Source organism: Mixophyes fleayi, chromosome 6, assembly GCF_038048845.1.
Source record: "Mixophyes fleayi isolate aMixFle1 chromosome 6, aMixFle1.hap1, whole genome shotgun sequence".
Lineage (NCBI taxonomy): Eukaryota > Metazoa > Chordata > Amphibia > Anura > Limnodynastidae > Mixophyes > Mixophyes fleayi.
This window is the reverse complement of record NC_134407.1, coordinates 81,079,964-81,099,967: the sequence shown is the minus strand read 5'-3', so window position 1 is coordinate 81,099,967 and position 20,004 is coordinate 81,079,964. Positions and strand designations below refer to the sequence as shown.

Below are 20,004 nucleotides of genomic sequence, written 5' to 3'. Positions count from 1 at the left end.
CCGCAGCTGATTTTAGGCCAGTTTATTTAGGCTGCTGCGATTGACTTCCAATCTTACACAGTACCTCTAACATTAAACATGATCTAGGCTATAAGAAGAACACAGATTGGAGATCCAGGAACGAATCTGACAAGTGGCAGTGGGGAGGGGGTGTTAATTAAAACAAAAACACCAAGAAGGCAGGTATTCTCCTTTAGGCAGAATTTAGTTTCATCGTGAATCTTTGCTGATGATGAATATGTCTCAAACAGAAAAAAAATTAATTGAAAATACATGGGCCAAATCCAGAAAATGTAAAAGAAACATATCAGCGGGTCAGGTTGAGTGCTAAGGTTTATTTCAGCGAAGCAGACAGAGCTACAAGTGTAATCTGTGGTCACAGTCTATGGGATTATAAAAAAAAGTTTATAAAAATAAATCCGTTCTTCTAGACATCAAACTTTATGTTTCGCAGTTAAAGAATTGGTGACACAGCTATAAACGCTTAACTATTTCATATGAATTTTTAGAATAACCGTTCACTATAAATATTTTATGGACAATGTAACATCTAACTGCCTGTGTGACAGCAGCAACATACTTTCATAAACTTTTATGTGCTGTACAGGGTTTCTTTCCCCCCGTAATGTCATAGCAATACGTACAAGCTGTGCCAAAATAAAACCACTACTTTTCATTTGTTGATAGCAGTTAATGTTCAAGTGACAAAATGTTATATACATATGAATCTAACTGCGGGTGTTTCGGTTCTTCCATTACTAATTGCACACTGACTTTGCATCCAAATGGCAAAGAAACACATCTGATTGTCCTTGAAAGAATTTATCAAATGAAACTGGGTTTGTTTTTTTCAGGCAGAGCTTTGAAATTTTTTGGATTACCTACATTACACTTGTGTCATCTGTGACAATGACATCAGATATATGAATGACCTCTGTAAGCTGCAAAGGGATATTACAAGTTAGCAATCTGTGAAAGTACAGTAAAAAATATAACTATATATATATATATATATATATATATATATATAATATATATATATATTATATATATATATATATATATATATATATATATATATATATATTATATTTACATATATATATATATATATATATATATATATATATATATGTATATGTATATAAAAAACATAACGTCACGTCATGTGGGGTACATTGGCTATGCCCAAATCTTTTTTTTTATAACTAATACAAATAACTTTGGAAACTAAGGAGAATAGAAACCATTAACTGCTCAGCTAGTGCACACAATGTTCCCAGTTCAAAGCATTTTAAACGTTTTTTAAGGGAATCTATTCTTTGTACAAGAATCTGCAGAAATATTGGGGTACCATAACCCACAGATTTTTACTGAAACCTCTTTAACTACTACTCCTTTTACAGTCCACAGCCATGTAAAGTGTTTATTAAAAAACATGAATGAGTGAAAACCCAGTATTAATAGGCTACACGTATTAATCTGGCAGTGTATTCCTTATAAGTGACTTTGAATTAAACTGCGAAGTTTACTCATCCTCCTTAGTTTTTAAGAAATACATTGAAAATGTGTGCAACCTCAAAGCTGGAAGCTTTGAGAATAACAAAACAAAAATGTCTAAAATAATGTAGATTAAATCAATGAAATACATCATCTCAATCATTTAAAGCAACAAGAATATGTTAAACATTCTGTATCAAAAGTGGAAAAATGAAATTCTTGTAATAGTAATATAATTCTAATATAATAAAGTATTAATATACACACTTTCATAAATACACACACACCCATACATTTTGTCCATAAAGTGGCCTACATCAATATGTATCTTTCCAGTCTTTATTTATATACTAATCTATTAATAACCTCACAATCAAAGATAATTTGCTTGTATTTAGTAGACATGTGGCTCGTATCAACCTCCTCTCCAGTCTCTGCCAAAATTTGAGGATGGCTTTTTTTTTTTTAGATGAAATTGACTTGACAGATCTGCTTTACGTTAGGTATACATTTATGTTTCATATTTATTTATTTTTAAAAAATATATAAAAACAAATAAATGTAAAAAAAATAGTGCACTAAAGTTGATACATGACCCTGATTTTTAGCTCCAGCTGACTCCTTCTTCAGCCTTCATACAATCTTCTATACAAGTGCCTGTACTATATGAATAATTTGTGGCAAATTAGAGTTATAGCTATGCGGAGACGACACAGGCAATAATTGTTCTTGCACAAGTTTTCATCAACATATCAGTACTTTAAAATATTATTATTTGAAGTGATATTGGTCTACAACGCTCACTTTGAAATCTGATCTACGTGAGTTAGACAGACGCGTGTCTTTCCGCTTTCCTTTCTGTCTACATAACGAATACACTTAGGTCATTAGTCTATTATCTGTAAAGGCTTGAGAATTACTAGGGTGTCTTTTCTGTAATAAGGAGCACCATGCCCAAATATACTGAAATATGTTTAAAAATGATCCCCATCTTTCCTCACACTGCCTCTGGCATTTCCTTAGTTATAATGTTTAGCAGTGCTCCTCGCAGTGACTGTAAGAGGACATTTTGTGTTACCATGTCGGAGTGTATGTAAAAAAAGAATCATAAAAGAGCAACATATTTCTCTGTCTGGGTTTTGTAATTTTCTGGATAAAAAAAAATTCCAGATAAGAGATCCAATAATTTATCACTAACCATTCAGACTGGAGACCTAGTACAGTGCATCAGTGTAAAACGAATCATCAACTGTAAATATGTACATGATATTTTCACTTCTTATGACAACGTTGTAAATAGATATGTGTCAATGTAACTATACAATGCTGCAGCTGTGTCCTGACAAGAGTAGAACAGTCTCCTTTCTGAATTGAGTGAAACTGAAGATTATCATAACGAGAACTTATTGTTTCTAGAATAATATATTAATAATACTGAAGTGGAAAAAGTATTGAGCCATATTTTATATGTTGCTAAAATGTTGCACAGCGTACCTTTATATAGGCTTTTTCCCCCATTCACTGGTCTTGAAAACCTATTTGCCATATTACCAAACTCAGTCAACCAATAAAGTTAACACGTGCACTGCAAATTTCTTCTAGGACTCATTAGCAAATTAACAAACCATAGAAGAATTTAAAAAAAAAATCAGCTGTCCACATGGTGCTTTAAAAGTGGGTTTGGGCCAGTTGGACCATATTTGGTATCAGTTATGCATTGACAGGCATGGAAGTTTGCTATGATATCACTGGGCAATTACTGGACAATTGAGTGGATGAAATCCAAATGAAAAAGTAAATAAGGAATCACAAAAGCATTAATATAAAAAGGATGAGAACTTAACTGGAAAGTTCACATGGCATTGATATGTTTCTTTGCCCTCAGGTTGCCCAAACACATTAAAAGCACATATTAGTTACTTGTCATATGTTAAGTTACGCAGGGCTATTTTAGATACACAAAAAATATATTGTAACCATTACTATACACTTTGTCTAAATCACAAAAGTATGGGCAGCTGGAATTGTCAATTTTGAAAAGACTGAAAAGACAAAAAGGTCAACATAGTCACATCCCATTCTGTTACCCTAGTCCTCTGGAATTCCAACACACAAAGAAGGAGACAGACATGCATCGCAGTTGTGAGTGTGTAGCTAACACAGATTTGACACAATCATGTTCACTATCTCTTGTCTTTTAGCACCTCTGATCCTTGCTTAGCTTTCCTACAAAACAATTGTGCGAACAGCAAGATGTGCCTACTCACCCACACACTCATTGGCTTCTCTTGCCGTTGCTCGCTGCCAAGGTCTGTCATAGTGGAAAGGTTTACAGCGGTCACACTCGGGTCCAGCAGTGTTGTGCTTGCAGTCACACACTAGGTTGTCATCTCTGTCCTTAACACACCTAGAAGCATGGCCGTTGCACTTGCACCGACCCCCCACCTGAAGATCGGAAACAGCATAAAAGTAAGAGTCTCTGGCCAATTCCGAGTCATCTTCATTTTCATCCCCAAAAGTGTGAAGGCGACTGAAGACCACCTTGATGTCCGTGGCTGTCACCCAGTCCTGAAGGACTGGAGAGTTGTCAAAGTCATGAGCAGATGGTCTACCATCCAAGGTGCTGAAGGCTATCAAACCACCAGAGAGAGGGTGCATGTCTGTGTGAGAGTCTGTGCAGATAGCCTCCTGCTCATTCTGCTTAGTGATAACTGCCTTGTTGGCTTTGTTGTACATCTTCCTACACTGGGTTGAGTAGAACTGAAATGGTACCCAAGACTTTCCATAGTCCATAGACTTGAAGATGGCCATTGATTCTGGTCTTGGAGAACAGAACTGGAGACTCACATAGGTTACCTCAAACTTTTTCCCTAGGGAAAGGGTTAGGGTGACATTTTGAGGGTACTGAATATAATTCTCTGACTGCCAGCAGGTGAGGTTGTGGGGGTTGTTGAGATCAGTTAAAAAGGACGGTGGATGAGCTCTTTTAGGGTCTGAGGCATTGCAGATGTGACAGTTCCTGAATCTATCTTCCCCTTTCTCTGTCACCACACAATATCTTGTGGGGTTCTTTCCGCAGCTACTTGACACTTTCACTTCTTTCCCAAAAGCCGAGTTGACAAAGTCAGGAATACACCTCCTTGGGTTCCCGTTCTCATCATAGCAGGGATCAGGCTGTGAAGTTTGGATGGAAAACATATTCATCCCATATCCTCCTCTACCTTCTTGAGCAGCACAGGACAAGGAAAGTAATACGAACAGCACAATCTGCCCTCTCAGCATCATCCTGGATCCAGCTTAACCCTGCTTTGACCACAGATCCCTCCACAGGCTGCTCCTGGCAAACGGAGGCAAACACAGGAAAAAAATAATATCAAATATTTTAGTCACCTAGGAGTTACTAAAACAAATGGTAAAATAGCTGAAAATAGACTAGCAACCAAAATCAAACAGAGATGACATCATTTTAGCAGAAGGGATCCAAAGGCATCCTGCAAACTTTATCTGGAAAAGCGAGACTGCTATAAAACAAGTCTAAATGACAACATAAAAGTGTTGTCCAAAAACATGAAAAAACAAACTCAAAATATGTGAATATGTTAGAATGAGATAAAAAGTTAACACATTCTTCTAGAGTGAAATATCTCACCTACTGAAAGCATTCTGCAGTTATAAGTAATTATAGAAAAAATGCACTACCTTGAACTTTAATTAAGAAATGGGAGGAAAAAAGAAGGTTATAACATGGAAAAAAAAAATTAAGTTGAAAAACCAAAAAGAAAAGTTTGGTGGTAGATCAATGCAAGCAGTTGAGCATAAGGGAGCTGTGCTTTTGATGCTGGGAGGCTGATGTAAAGAGTAAGTAGTGAAGTAATCTGCAGTGTGAATCCTCACATCCTTCTGTATAGATGAGGAGTTTGGTGACTGTCTTTCCCTGTCTTGCTATAGAAAGTGAATGACGCTCTCAGACTGTTTGGCTTGAGGTCATCTCAAGGAGTGACACTGCATTAGGGGGAATTACAACGACACCCACTGGTAGAATATCACTGGGCAGGAGAGGCTGCAGGCAGCTGATTCACATGCAGAAGAGGAGGGAGAGGAGGTGGGAGAGGGGGAGGCAGGAGCAATCAGCAGAGAGGCAGGGAGTGGAGCAGGGAGGCTTGCGCTAGCCCAGGGAAAGTGTGAGACAGAAGGGGGACAAGCAGAGTGTCGCAGAGAAGGTGAGCACCAAAAAGAGGAAAGTGAATTTGGCACAGCTGCTGTCTTCTTCAGGCTGCGAGGGAAAAGTAAAATGAGGTGTGTGGATGAGAGACTAGCAAGGGCAGAGACTGAAAGAAACTGAAAGAAATTTGGACACTTGAAATGAAATAGAAGCGTTTACATTGTGAAGAAAAGTTTTACAAAGAGATCTAAACTGAAATAGTCTGCATGAAAGTAATACTATATATGTCTTTGTAGAGGCTGCAGGGAACAGAGGCAGAATCTTTATAATGAAATAGTAGGTAAGAAAGGTTGAGGTTGAGCAAGGTGAGGCTTTGCCTGTCTTGATATTGGTTTCAGAGATATGACTTAAGTTATTAATGGTGGAGACTGGTAGAGGGCAAAACTGCATTTCCTGAGAGAGTGTCAGTCATGACAGCGGCACATGGCATGTGAGGTAGAATTGGCCATAAGAGTGCCTGCAGGGACTCTGAATTAGTATGTGTCATGAGAAAGTGTCTATCGTGACAATGAATGCAGTGGTGCGAGACTGTTCTGCGATGAAGGAAGGTACAACATATGAGTTGTTTTGTTATAAGAGTGTGATAAGATCTGCGGTGATGTTTCTTATAGGAGAAGCTACAGAAAGTTTGTCCTGCGAGGGACTGCACAGAGGTGATAAAGTGTCTTTTCCTGTGAGGGACTGCAGATAAGTGAGTATGTCTGCCCTGTGAGGGACTGCAGATAAGTGAGTATGTCTGCCCTGTGAGGGACTGCAGATTAGTGAGTATGTCTGCCCTGTGAGGGACTGCAGATAAGTAAGTATGTCTGCCCTGTGAGGGACTTTACAGATGTGAGAGAGTGTCTGTCATGCAAAGAACTGCAGGGGTGTAAGAGTGTGTCTATCCTGTGTGTGAGTGCAGGGATGTGAGACAGTGCCTGTCCTGCGAGGGACTGCAGGGATGTGAGACATTGTCTGTCCTTCGAGAAACTGCAGGAATGTGAGAGTGTCTGTCCTGCGAGAAACTGCAGGGATGTGAGAGTTCTGTCCTTCGAGAAACTGCAGGGATGGGAGAGTGTCTGTCCTTCGAGAAACTGCAGGGATGTGAGACAGTGTCTGTCCTGCGAGGGACTGCAGGGATGTGAGAGTGTCTGTCCTGCGAGGGACTGCAGGGATGTGAGAGTGTGTGTCCTGCGAGGGACTGCAGGGATGTGAGACAGTGTCTGTCCTGCGAGGGACTGCAGGGATGTGAGAGTGTCTGTCCTGCGAGGGACTGCAGGGATGTGACAGTGTATGTCCTGTGAGAGTGTCTGTAACTGTGAGGGACTGCAGGGATGTGAGAGAGTGTCTGTCCTGCAAGGGACTGCAGGGATGTGAGAGTGTCTGTCCTGCGAGGGACTGCAGGGATGTGAGTGTCTGTCCTGCGAGGGACTGCAGGGATGTGAGAGTGTCTGTCCTGTGAGAGAGTGTCTGTAACTGTGAGGGACTGCAGGGATGTGAGAGAGTGTCTGTCCTGCAAGGGACTGCAGGGATGTGAGAGTGTCTGTCCTGCGAGGGACTGCAGGGATGTGAGTGTCTGTCCTGCGAGGGACTGCAGGGATGTGAGAGTGTCTGTCCTGTGAGGGACTGCAGGGATGTGAGAGAGTGTCTGTCTTGCGAGGGACTGCAGGGATGTGAGAGTGTCTGTCCTGCGAGGGACTGCAGGGATGTGAGAGTGTCTGTCCTGCGAGAAACTGCAGGGATGTGAGAGAGTGTATGTCCTGTGAGAGAGTGTCTGTAACTGTGAGGGACTGCAGGGATGTGAGAGAGTGTCTGTCCTGCGAGGGACTGGAGGGTTGTGAGTGTCTTTCCTGCGAGGGACTGCAGGGATGTGAGAGTGTCTGTCCTGCGAGGGACTGCAGGGATGTGAGACAGTGTCTGTCCTGCGAGAAACTGCAGGGATGAGAGAGTGTCTGTCCTGCGAGGGACTGCAGAGATGTGAGAGAGTGTCTGTCCTGCGAGGGACTACAGGGATGTGAGAGAGTGTCTAAACTGTGGGAAACTGCAGAAACGTGAGAGAGTGTTTGTGACTGTGAGGGAGTGCAGGGACATGAGAGAGTGTCTGTCCTGTGAGACTGTGTCTGTAACTGTGAGGGACTGTCTATCCTGTGAGAGCGTCTGTAATTGTGAGGGACTGCAGGGACATGAGAGAGTGTCTGTAACTGTGAGGGACTGGAGGGACATGAGAATATCTGTCCTATGAGGGACTGCAATGATATGTGCCATGTGAGGTTCTGTAGAGTTGTGAGACAAGGACTATCTTGAAACATGCTGCTTATCTTATATTATCACAGTGACTGTGTTGTAAGGGGCTAAAAGTATGTTAGGCTGTGTTTGTCTGGAGAAAGTCTGCAGGAGGTACCTGAACTTGTCTTGAAAGGGGTTGAAGAGATGTGAAGTTGTGTTTTTACTGAGAGGTGAGGCAGTGTTATGAGGGAGGCTGTACATAAGTAGAACGTAAAAGGTCAATGTGTACCTGTCCTGGGAGAAGCTATAGGGCTGTGAAATCACAGATGTTGCAGGGCTATAATGCTGGTCTAGTCCTCATAGAGGCTGTAAATATGCAATACAATAAAAGTAATTTATGAACATGCAAAAGTGCAGTTTCTACAGGGCAAATGCTATTTGTGCCCTTTTCGTTCTACAAAAATGTGCCAAATTTCATTTAAAGCTAATGGAGCTTGCACAACAATATGGCAGCTCTCTGGGTGCAAAATATAGAAGGGATGTGTGTACGTTTTGATTGGAGTAGCCGGAATGATTGGTATATTCTCTGCTAAATAAGGACAAGGTGCATCAATGCACTTACTTATGCACCCACGTGCAATACAAGATTTTGTGTTGCGGAAAAAGATTACTTAAATGAGAAGCAAGGGGTGGAGAAGTTGCATTTAAGCGGCATTATCTGTGGTGCCCAGGGTGATGGGGTGCCAGACCTGTTTATTCCAGCAAAAGGACATTTAGGCTTCGACTTAACATTTCATAGGGACAACTTTGTACCTTCCAATCGTACATTATGCAGGAAATCACATTTCAATGAATGCATTAAAAACATTTAGAACACACAAAAGAGACAATTCAGATGTTATCTCACCACTTAGGCATAAATGAGGCTTAAAAGCATTATTTGGGGAGGGAAACGTGTAAACTGTTGTTTATATTAATAAAGAGGGAGGTCCTAAAGTGGTAGGAGGCTGGACAATGGGGACAGATTTATTTTTTGCACATTTCCAAGTAGACCCACAAACACTTGCACAGTGCCTTTTTGTAACAGAACGTAGAAACTTATAGCTAGCTATCTGGAGAGACAATGTGATGTTCTTGAAAGAGGCTTCTGTAATAGGAGGTTCCACCTGGTTTCAAAGTTCTAAACACAATATTCTCAAACTGTGCCTATAATGTGTTCAATTCAAGACAGATACCCTCCTGTGTAGAATGTACCCTGGGAAAAGTAACAGTATTTTCTCTATCTTAGATACAAGATACTGCTGAATGTCTGTCTGACTTTAATGAAGAAGTTGGAAGTGACTGTGTCTTAGTAGACACTGAGAAATCCATGTCTATCCTAGGAGAGGCCGTCAGACGTGCCGCCATCCAAGGAGAGGCCGCTAGATGTACCACCGTCCTAGGAGAGGCTGGTAGACTTGCCGCCGTCCTAGGAGAGGCTGGTAGACCTGCCGCCGTCCAAGGAGAGGCCACTAGACATGCCGCTGTCCTAGGAGAGGCCACTAGCCGTGCCGCTGTCCTAGGAGAGGCCGCTGGGCGTGTCGCTGTCCTAGGAGGTCGCTAGATGTGCCGCCATCCTAGGAGAGGCCACTAGACCTGCCGTCGTCCTAGGAAAGGCCGCTAGACGTGCCACCGTCGTAAGAGAGGCCACTAGACCTGCCGCCGTCCTGAGAGGCCGCTAGACCTGCCATCTTCCCAGGAGAGGCCACTAGACCTGCCGTCGTCCTAGGAAAGGCCGCTAGACGTGCCACCGTCGTAAGAGAGGCCACTAGACCTGCCGCCGTCCTGAGAGGCCGCTAGACCTGCCATCTTCCCAGGAGAGGCCGCTAGACCTGCCGCCGTCCTAGGATAGGCTGCTAGACATGTCTTTGTCCATTGCTGGCTTTGTAAATATTCTAAGAGTAGCTAAAAGTGGTGTGCATTTTCTAGGAGAAAATCTCCATTATATATTCTAGCACAGGGGTTGTGTTTCTTCTTCAAAAGGCTGCAAGATGTGTATATCCTGGGAGAGGCTCCTTGCTCACAGCTATTTGTACTCACTCAGCTTCTCTACCTGGGGAAAAGGGAGATGCAAATTCCTGACATAATTTTAGCCACTACTAACATGTTTCCAGTTCTGAGAGCTCTCTTCTCGTCATGAATACTTGGCGTAACTTCAGACCAGGCCTATCTCATTTATTATACTCATTTGGTATTAAAGACAACATAAATATTAAGCTTACAGATAGATATTACTATATAGTATACATGATTCAGTTTTAATTAGGATTGTTTTGAGCTGATAAAATACATTTTAATATTGTAGGCTGTGAAATTACTAATATTTAATCAAGTTATGTTTTCATTTCCAGAATGAACACCAGGAAATGCAGTTAATAAAAAAAATACTGAATACAAATACAGTTTGTCATTTTTTCATTTCTTTTTTTCATTGAAAAAAGTAAAATATACTCAAATGGTAATATATAGAAAGGGAAGCAATTATTTTTTAAAAACAATGCAGTATTTATTTTGTATTCATTGTTTAATATTAATCCATGAATGTATTTTATTGATTAGATGTGGCTAATTTGGCTAATGTTGACACCCACCTGACACACTTTGGGGCATATTCAATTCCGATCCCGATTCGCGGGATCGCGCCGGAACGGCCGCGAACGTAATCCGCGGTACCGCAATAACGTGGATTTTAGTTCGCAGCCCATAGGGCTGCGTACGAAAATCCGCGTTATTGCGATACCATATTACCGACAGTTGTGCGCATTTTCCGCGGTAACGCGCGTTACCGCAAATCGGATTGGAATTGAATATGCCCCTTTGAATCAAAAAATAATTTTGGAACATTTATTTTATATACATTGTATTAGGAGTTTGATGTAAATTGTCTTATATGATAGTTGACCATTATAGGTCAGAGAATATTCAATTTTGTGCTTCATTCTTGTTATTTCACATTCAGTAACTTGTAAGACTGGGATAGTTCTATGGAATGTCTTTAAGTATTTGCTACAATTAAAAAAAGAAATAAACCCAACTCTCTTATTGATGGATTTCATTATTTCTTTAATCATATTAAAATTGCTTCATATATTTCAAAATAACTGTTCTTATACCCATACCCAATAAAATAGTAAATTGAATGTGCATATCTATTTTTTACCATTCAAAACCAGGAGTCTCTATAAGACTTCTACAGAGCACATGACAGTACTGAAAGATTATTGTAAGTTTCAGGCAAAATGTCCTTTTTTCTAAACTCTTCTTTAGACATACTTTATTTCAGATGCTATCCATAAATCTTCTTAATGGCTTTCAAAGCTCAACATTTAAAACAGACACTCCATCACCATGAAATTCTCCAAGCACATAATGTCCACAGCCCCCCTACCAGGATCCCATCCCATATGTGTTGCGATAGCAACTCGAAACGTGCATTTATGTCATTCTACTCAGTGCTTCCATTCCGAAAAATATCTAATGGTGTACATATCCGGCTGACAAAACAAATACGTTTAGATTAGGCATAAAGCTACCAAATTGGGACATGGGATGGAATTTTCATTCTGTGCTTCTGGAGGGTAGAGTTAAATAAAAAAAACACAACACATTATATCCAGGATAATTAGTACTTTTAGAGGAAGCAGATTATGCAAATGCTGTAATGATAACTGTGATCCTGAATGAGGCAGGGCATTCATGAGGGGCAATATCAGTCTCCACTGCCACTCAAAGCCAACTCATTGCTTTCAGCCGCAGAGAAGACAAGTGTGAAGTGATAATGGGGAAAAAAATGCAAATACACGACAATTACTTTTATGGCTATTTTTTTTCTTTTAAAGTAGAAAACTGTTTGAGTTTTTTCTAACTATAAAGCACCTTAAATGATCGCTCTCTAGTTTAGATGTTTTTATTTTCTTCTCTTTTTATTGCACTGACAATATAGTAAGGTAATAGTAGAACATAATGTGTCTGCCCATGCCTAGCAATATCCAGACCTGCATTTTGGCCACATTTGTTTAAACAAAGCGGCATTTTCTGAGATTAGAATTCAGGCAAAATTACTGGTCAATGTTACCTTATGCCACAATCATTTCTGCTGATTTTATCTGCCAACTATACATATGTACCGATGCCTGTACTTTAAGGTTCAGGTGACACTGGCGGTTCCGGCATGTGCTTCATCCCAGACATGAAGACATTGTAGAATGACACCAATACCTATGTTATGTATTACAAAATGTCCCATTACATACAGTATAATAAAAAGTGTCACCTTACATGTACCTGTCATGTGTAATACAAAGTGTCATCTTACATGTACCTGTCACCTGTAATAAAAAGTGTCATCTTACATGTACCTGTCATGTGTAATACAAAGTGTCACTTTACATGTACCTGCCATGTGTAATACAAAGTGTCACTTTATATGTACCTGTCACGTGTAATACAAAGTGTTACTTTACATGTACCTGACACCTGTAATACAAAGTGTCACTTTACATGTACCTGTCATATGTAATACAAAGTGTCACTTTACATGTACCTGTCATGTGTAATACAAAGTGTCACTTTACATATACCTGTCACATGTAATACAAAGTGTCACATTACATGTACCTGTCATGTGTAATACAAAGTGTCATTTTACATGTACCTGTTATGTGTAATACACAGTGTCACATTACATGTACCTGTCACCTGTAATACAAAGTGTCATTTTAGATGTACTTGACACCTGTAATACAAAGTGTCACTTTACATGTATCTGTCATCTGTAATACAAAGTGTCACTTTACATGTACCTGTCATGTGTAATACAAAGTGTCACTTTACATGTATCTGTCATCTGTAATACACAGTGTCACATTACATGTACCTGTCACCTGTAATACAAAGTGTCATTTTAGATGTACTTGACACCTGTAATACAAAGTGTCACTTTACATGTATCTGTCATCTGTAATACAAAGTGTCACTTTACATGTACCTGTCATGTGTAATACAAAGTGTCACTTTACATGTATCTGTCATCTGTAATACAAAGTGTCACTTTACACATACCTGTCATGTGTAATACAAAGTGTCACATTACATGTAACTGTCATGTGTAATACAAAGTGTCATTTTACATGTACCCATCATGCGTAATACAAAGTGTCACATTACATGTACCTGTAATGTGTAATACAAAGTGTCATTTTACATGTATCTGTCATCTGTAATACAAAGTGTCACAATACATGTACCTGTCATGTGTAATACGAAGTGTCATTTTACATGTACCTGTCATGTGTAATACAAAGTGTCACTTTACACGTACCTGTCACGTGTAATACAAAGTGTCACTTTACATGTACCTGTCATGTGTAATACAAAGTTTCACATTACATGTACCTGTAATACAAAGTGTCACTTTACATGTACCTGTCATGTGTAATACAGTGTCACATTACATAGACCTGTAATATAAAGTGTTGCTTTACATGTACCTGTCATGTGTTATACAAAGAGTCACATTACATGTACCTGTAATACAAAGGGACACAATACATGTACCTGTCATGCATAATACAAAGTGTCACTTTACATGTATCTGTCACGTGTAATACAAAGTGTCACTTTACATGTACCTGTCATGCGTAATACAAAGTGTCATTTTACATGTACCTGTCATGTGTAATACAAAGTGTCACTTTACACGTACCTGTCACGTGTAATACAAAGTGTCACTTTACATGTACCTGTCACGTGTAATACAAAGTGTCACTTTACATGTACCTCTCATGTGTAATACAAAGTGTCACTTTACACATACCTGTAATACAAAGTGTCACTTTACATGTACCTGTCATGTGTAATACAGTGTCACATTACATAGACCTGTAATATAAAGTGTTGCTTTACATGTACCTGTCATGTGTTATACAAAGAGTCACATTACATGTTCCTGTCACCTGTAATACAAAGTGACACAATACATGTACTGTCATGCATAATACAAAGTGTCACTTTACATGTACCTGTCATGTGTAATACAATGTGTAACTTTACATGTACCTGTCATGTGTAATACAAAGTGTCATTTTACATGTACCTTACACTTGTAATACAAAGTGTCATTTCACATGTACCTGTCACCTGTACTATAATGTGTCACCTTACATGTACGTGTCACGTGTAATACAAAGTGTCACTTTACATGTACCTGTACCATGTAATACAAAATGTCACATTACATGTACTTGTAATACAAAGTGTGAATTTAAATGCACCTGACACCTGTAATACAAAGTGTCACATTACATGTACCTGTCATGTGTAATACAAAGTGTCACTTTACATGTACCTGTCATGTGTAATACAAAGTGTCATTTTACATGTACCTGTCATTTGTAATACAAAGTGTCATTTTACATGTACCTTGCATCTGTAATACAAAAAGATCAATAGGACAGGATTACACCAGGTACATCCTTGTGTCCTCTACTACAGAATTACACCTGGTAAGCCAGTCTTTTAATAACAAAGGTCCTGATTCATTAAGGATCTTAACTTAAGAAACTTCTTATTTCAGTCTCTTGGACAAAACCATGTTACAATGCAAGTGGTGCAAATTAGCATTCTGTTTTGCACATAAGTCAAATACTGACTGTTTTTTGACTTAATACATTTGAAAAACAAACAATACCCTGGCCAGAACTCAATCCAAGTGAAAACCTGCTGCATGCCCTAAAGAGGGTTGTGCACAGGAGATGACCTCACAATTCGATGGACCTTTTTGACCTTGAAAATTTATGAAGTCCAGGTGTGCGAAGTTAGACTTATTCAAAAAGACTGACGGCTATAATAAAAATGAAAGTATTTGTTTAGAGTGGGACAACTAGGGCACTGTAGGTTTTTTATTTTCACTTCCTCTACCGAAAACGTATCAATTTCTTTTTCACTTGAATTTTGTTGATTGCAAGGTAACATTAAAGGTGCAAAAATGTCCGACATGCATTATCTTAATTTCAGGTTTTATGTCACAGTCACCTGCAGTTTCAATCAGGGTGTGTAGCCTTTTGATATACACTGGATACATTTACAAAACCTCACAACTCTTGGTCAACACCAAATATACAAAACCACAGTTCAGATAGAAATAAAGAGAAATGTAACAAAGAACTGCTGTTGTTGGACTACAGCATAATCACCTACCCAACTTATATATTTGTTTTTTATGCATGGGTTGTGAGGAAAGGGTTGTGTGCACAGCATAAAAAGCGATGGGCTTATAACAAATGTATGCAGCCTGTGACTATGGTTGGCCAGGGATGCTGATACTTGTAGTTCCTCATCAACTGGTGAACCTCAGTGTGTCTAGAATGTAGGATTACACAACATAGTAACCAAGATATGTGCATCAACTTATTATTTTTAACGCAAGGAAAGCACTGCCTGGCCGGCACATTTAAATCAAAACTAATGCATGCGATATAAACAAATGAATTCCACCCTCTCGAAAAACAAAGTAACAGATATACAAGAATGTTTAATGAGAACCTTTCAGGGAGGAATGGTGACCCCACCACTCTAGTGACAGGTTCTCATTAAAGGTTTTTTGTTTTTTTTTATCTATCTGCTCATTGATTGTACACTGATGGATTCCCTATCCCATGATTTGCACAAATGGAGAGGTCCTTGTATACCCTGTACTAGGACTGCTTTAAGATTTGTCTGAATGCTACATGGTCCAACACACTGGTAGAAATGAAAAGATAAGTGCCGTGTCCATCCAACCAGGAACCAGCGTTATGTTTGTCAACTGTGGGAGGAAACCCATGCAAACATGAAAAAAAAACATACAGACTCCAAAAAACACTTTCAACCATTCTGCGACATGTACACTTTAATACCAGATTTTTAATAACAGACTCAGTCAGAAATCACCAGTGTATCAGTGGTTATTTTAAAAACGGATTGGTAATTGGCAACGACACTTCCTTCTGACTTCCTTCAGCTCCAGTGACTTAACCACAAATATCGCACCTATTCTGTTTGTTGGCTGACTCTGGGTTCCAATGGGCACTGGCAACATATTGCATGCAGGTCCTGTGTACTAAATGGGCTTCATCATCCACAGGGTCAGTTGGTGCTATAGAAGAGAGACAGCAGTCATTTTTGCACTGTGGCCCTGTGCATCTACGTACGCCTAATGCCCAACACTACAGCCACTATCTTGGAATGTGTGTCATTTTGCACACCATATTTACCTGACACTTTGCACACGGTAATATGTAGATGTAGACACGTGGACTTTTGTCAACTTGCATTTAAAAAAACATATTTTTCTTGTCCCTTTAAAGTTGCTACCGTATTAACCCCCTTGCAGAGTTGTCTCCATCAGCACACAAGAGGTTAATGCTGTTGAACTGAGACGTAAACGGAAAGTGTTGCAGGATTAAAGGGGTCTCTCGCTGCTTTTGTCGCCAAGTCAGATTCTTTGTGCTCTCCCCCATCCTGTAGAAGATTGATCGGATACCTTTCAAAACACCTTTACAAATCCTTGTCTTATCAGCGGATCTGGGAAGGCTTTGAAATCCCTTGAACTCATGCAGGCAAAGAAAACACTGCCTAGGGACAGAAAGAAAAGAAAAGATATGCAGCACTCACCACCCAAACACCTTTTCACTTCATTTTCTCACCCCTTCTCCCTTTCACTTAGCTGCAAGGGACCGATAGCCCCTCATTAACAGGGCAGCCCTATTTCCACACTTAAGCAGTCTCTTTTTTTAAACAGGCCCATACATTCTGTCACTCAAGGCCAGCAGACTATAATCAGCACTTTATATTTCCTAAAAGAGAGGAGAACAAACAGCCACTGGATCAAGCAGAATCATTTGGAAATGGGGGCCTATGCTAATTTGCCCTCTCTCCTTTCTGTATCTCTGCCCCCATTGAATTCCTAAACACTGAGCTCTGAAAAAAAAACCTTAGCTGTTGCAAATCGAATTAGTGTCTGATTAATCTGCTCCCAGCTTTGGTAAACCAGTGGGGTGTCTTTGGCAAACACAGTCTCCACCATCCCTGCCTCCCCCTCTCCCATGCACTAATTCCCCCCACCCCACAGTCCCCCCCACTCTCGCCTAGCTGGATGCCCCATTCACACAGACCGTTCACTGCAGGATGAATTTGTTAAACCGCTGCTGTGAAACGGCCTGTAAAACTCTTTAATGAGCTGGAAGCCTCTTGCCTGGGGACGCGGTGTGTGTGTGCGTTGGGGGCGCATTATGTATTCAAATTAACCCTTCTCTGTATACCTGTGTTACTGATATTGTGCATTATTACCTAAAGCAGCACTGCTTAAGTATTTATATGAATAGTGATACAGATATGTTATAACTAAGTGCTTGCAGGCCCAAGTTTATAGAGAACTCATACAATAGTGCAGAATTAGGAATTTTGTAGAGGACTCTTATAGAGCTGCAAACAAATTTGCTTAACTTTCTGCCTAAAGAGCATTTATGGGCGCAAAACTACCAATATTATAAAAGTATTGAAATGTAGAATAGTGACACAGATAGTAAAGACAGTTACAAAGTCTCTGCAATCATATGTTTTTTTTTAAAGATATAAGTGACTTTTACTTTCTTCCATGTGCACTCCCATAAGGACCCACAATTCCACATGATGTCCTGCAGAGTCGTTCTACAGGTTTGCTTCCCAAAAGCAGAATATAGAGTGCACCAAAGCATGCGCTAGGCAGCCAAATAGATGGATTGGTACATAAATAATAAGAACTGAGATCTGAATAGGAACGAAGGATAATAAAAGCTTTGCTGTATCTTTAACTGAGCTATTCTCTGGAGTGTTAATGGTTAACTATTTTGGTACGCCCATCTGGTGTCATAGGAGAGGGGTTCAGAGGCTATAAGCTGGATGGGCGGAGTTTAAGTCAGCCTTGCAGAGCTGGACGTTGCCCACACACCCTCCCTGTTTTGTGGGTTCATAAGAACATGGAGAATCGGAAGGTTACTCTCAGGAGAGGTACCAGTTGCTGGTAGCGGTCATAGTTGTCCACGAAGATGGATGGAGTATTTGCCGGAAAACGCAGTTCAGTCGTCGGCCAGTGGTTGTGTGGGCGCACATTACGGTATTAGGGCATGTTGAACCCGCCTCTCTTCGAGTGAATCGGCTATTAGTCTCGGTTCAGGTACCGCCCCTGTGGGTTGCCCTGTGGTTGCTTTCCATATAGCCCAGAGGATGGGAGGGTTCGGTAGAATCCGGACGTAGAGCCCTATGTGTGCGCCCTGGGTGTGATTGGTTGTCCCCCACTTGAACCCAGGGGTGTTGGCGCCCCAGTTGGAAAGTCCTAAGGAGAGGCTAGGACAGTTGGGTTTGGCCTGGCACGCGTCGGACTGACTGCTTTATTCTCCTCCACCATAGTTAATAAATTCATTTAATTTTGCCACACTCAAGTCTCGTGTCCTTACTTTAGGGTGATAGTTGAATAAGACGAAGAAGGTAAAAGAGGTTAAGATATCAGACATAAGCCTTTTATTGCACTGAGGGGCCAATTTTTTCCAGTTAATAAATGATCCCTTGTGGTTTTCCAACTCCTATGGAAGTACAAGGGCTAACAGGGTATGCTGGGGCTTCCCAGCTACAGAGGCCCAGGTTGCCTACACCTACAGGAGAGTGTTGTCAGTTGCACAGCCCTTGTGCTTAAAGGAAAACCCATAAAAATAATGTAGGCGAAATAGTTGACAAATATAGGCACAAGCTGTCCTGCTGGTACCACAAAGATGGACAGCAATATTTTACGTTTATTGTTTTATAAAACATGGTCATCAATTGTGTACCTTATTTCTTTTTTTCCTAGGAAAATACATCAAAGGCAATACACAAACTATATTACACATATTTAGGCCTATAATGGAGTGACTTTTCCATTTCACGGAAAATTACTACACCTCAGACAGTAATATACCATTCATTTTTATTATTTTTTTATCGACAGACTTTTCTTGCCCAGAAGAGGTTGTACAGTAAGGGTCTGTTTTAGAGTTAAATGTAAAATTGTGACATTTGCATACATGCAAAATGCACATAGGTTTCTGTGGCTGTATTTTGAGTTGAGCGCTTTTTAAGTTAAGGTGAACTTTATATTTGCACCAGGCCTTTGTGTCTCCTGAAAGGCATATGTGTCATTCAAAATGTGACGCATCTCTAAGGGCCCTTTTTGTGTCTCCATGCCCCTACAGTACTGAACTTGCACACTACACCCAGACCCTTCTCTCCACGCACAAGTGGACACAACTATAAGATATGGGTCACAGTGCAAGTGGAGCAGATGTACACTGCGATGAATTTTACACAAGTGACATTTTTATGTGGCACAAATGTACTACATCCAACTCTAATTCAGATCCCAATTACTTTTCCTGGTGAAGTAAGTTGTAAAATTCACAATCATTTTTCCAGAGCTTTATAAATATGCCCCTAAATGTTAACTTGGATCATATCAAACTTATTTGGGGACTTAATTTTGTTATCTAACAGAACGAGACTGGAGAAAACCACCAGCATAGCAGAGAAATGTATTATCGGACAGCGATGGACACTGCTCAGAGACTAACATGATAAAATGATGTCAGGACAATCAGCCGAGATATTTTAACCCTTGCTGTGTGGATAGAATATGCGGCTCTGTATGGAAATGAAGCCCCGGTAGTTTCCATAAGTTGTGTTCCATTTGGAATGTAGTTCCAGAAATGTGTGGACCGGTCCTAATAGTGACTTTGAGACAAACATCAGGATTGTAAGGCTAGCAGTTTGTGTCAAAACATTATTATGCTATAACAAATGTACCCAAAACCAAAAGTAGAAGCAGCATCATCACTAAGAAGGGCTGAAGGAAACAACTATATAATCACTGACACTACTTTATATATTATTGATAGTTGCCTTCTCTACCAAAATATCCAGGAGACTCCCATATTATTGGGAAACCTCCCAGACATGTAGGAGAGATGATGAAATAACCTTTGGCAGAATGT

At 40.1% G+C, this 20,004-nt stretch overlaps 1 protein-coding gene and 1 long non-coding RNA gene across 4 annotated transcripts in view; one reads left to right on the top strand and one right to left on the bottom strand.

The window, feature by feature from the left end:
- Positions 1 to 20,004, bottom strand: part of NTN1 (netrin 1) — a 102,210-nt gene that overhangs the window by 65,762 nt on the left and 16,444 nt on the right. The window contains exons 1-2 of one of the 3 annotated variants that reach the window (XM_075216954.1): positions 5,200 to 5,570; positions 3,768 to 4,837 (exon numbers count right to left, since the gene is read on the bottom strand). In XM_075216954.1, coding sequence (XP_075073055.1) covers positions 3,768 to 4,785 — 1,018 coding nt within the window. In that variant the 5' untranslated portion in view covers positions 4,786 to 4,837; positions 5,200 to 5,570. Of the gene's footprint in view, positions 1 to 3,767; positions 4,838 to 5,199; positions 5,571 to 20,004 lie in introns of those variants that run through there. The other 2 variants (XM_075216952.1, XM_075216953.1) reach the window with 2 other exon arrangements.
- Positions 5,612 to 10,991, top strand: LOC142161385 (uncharacterized). The gene is made up of 3 exons (XR_012693391.1): positions 5,612 to 5,796; positions 6,334 to 6,413; positions 10,318 to 10,991. It is a non-coding gene; the product is annotated as an uncharacterized LOC142161385 (long non-coding RNA).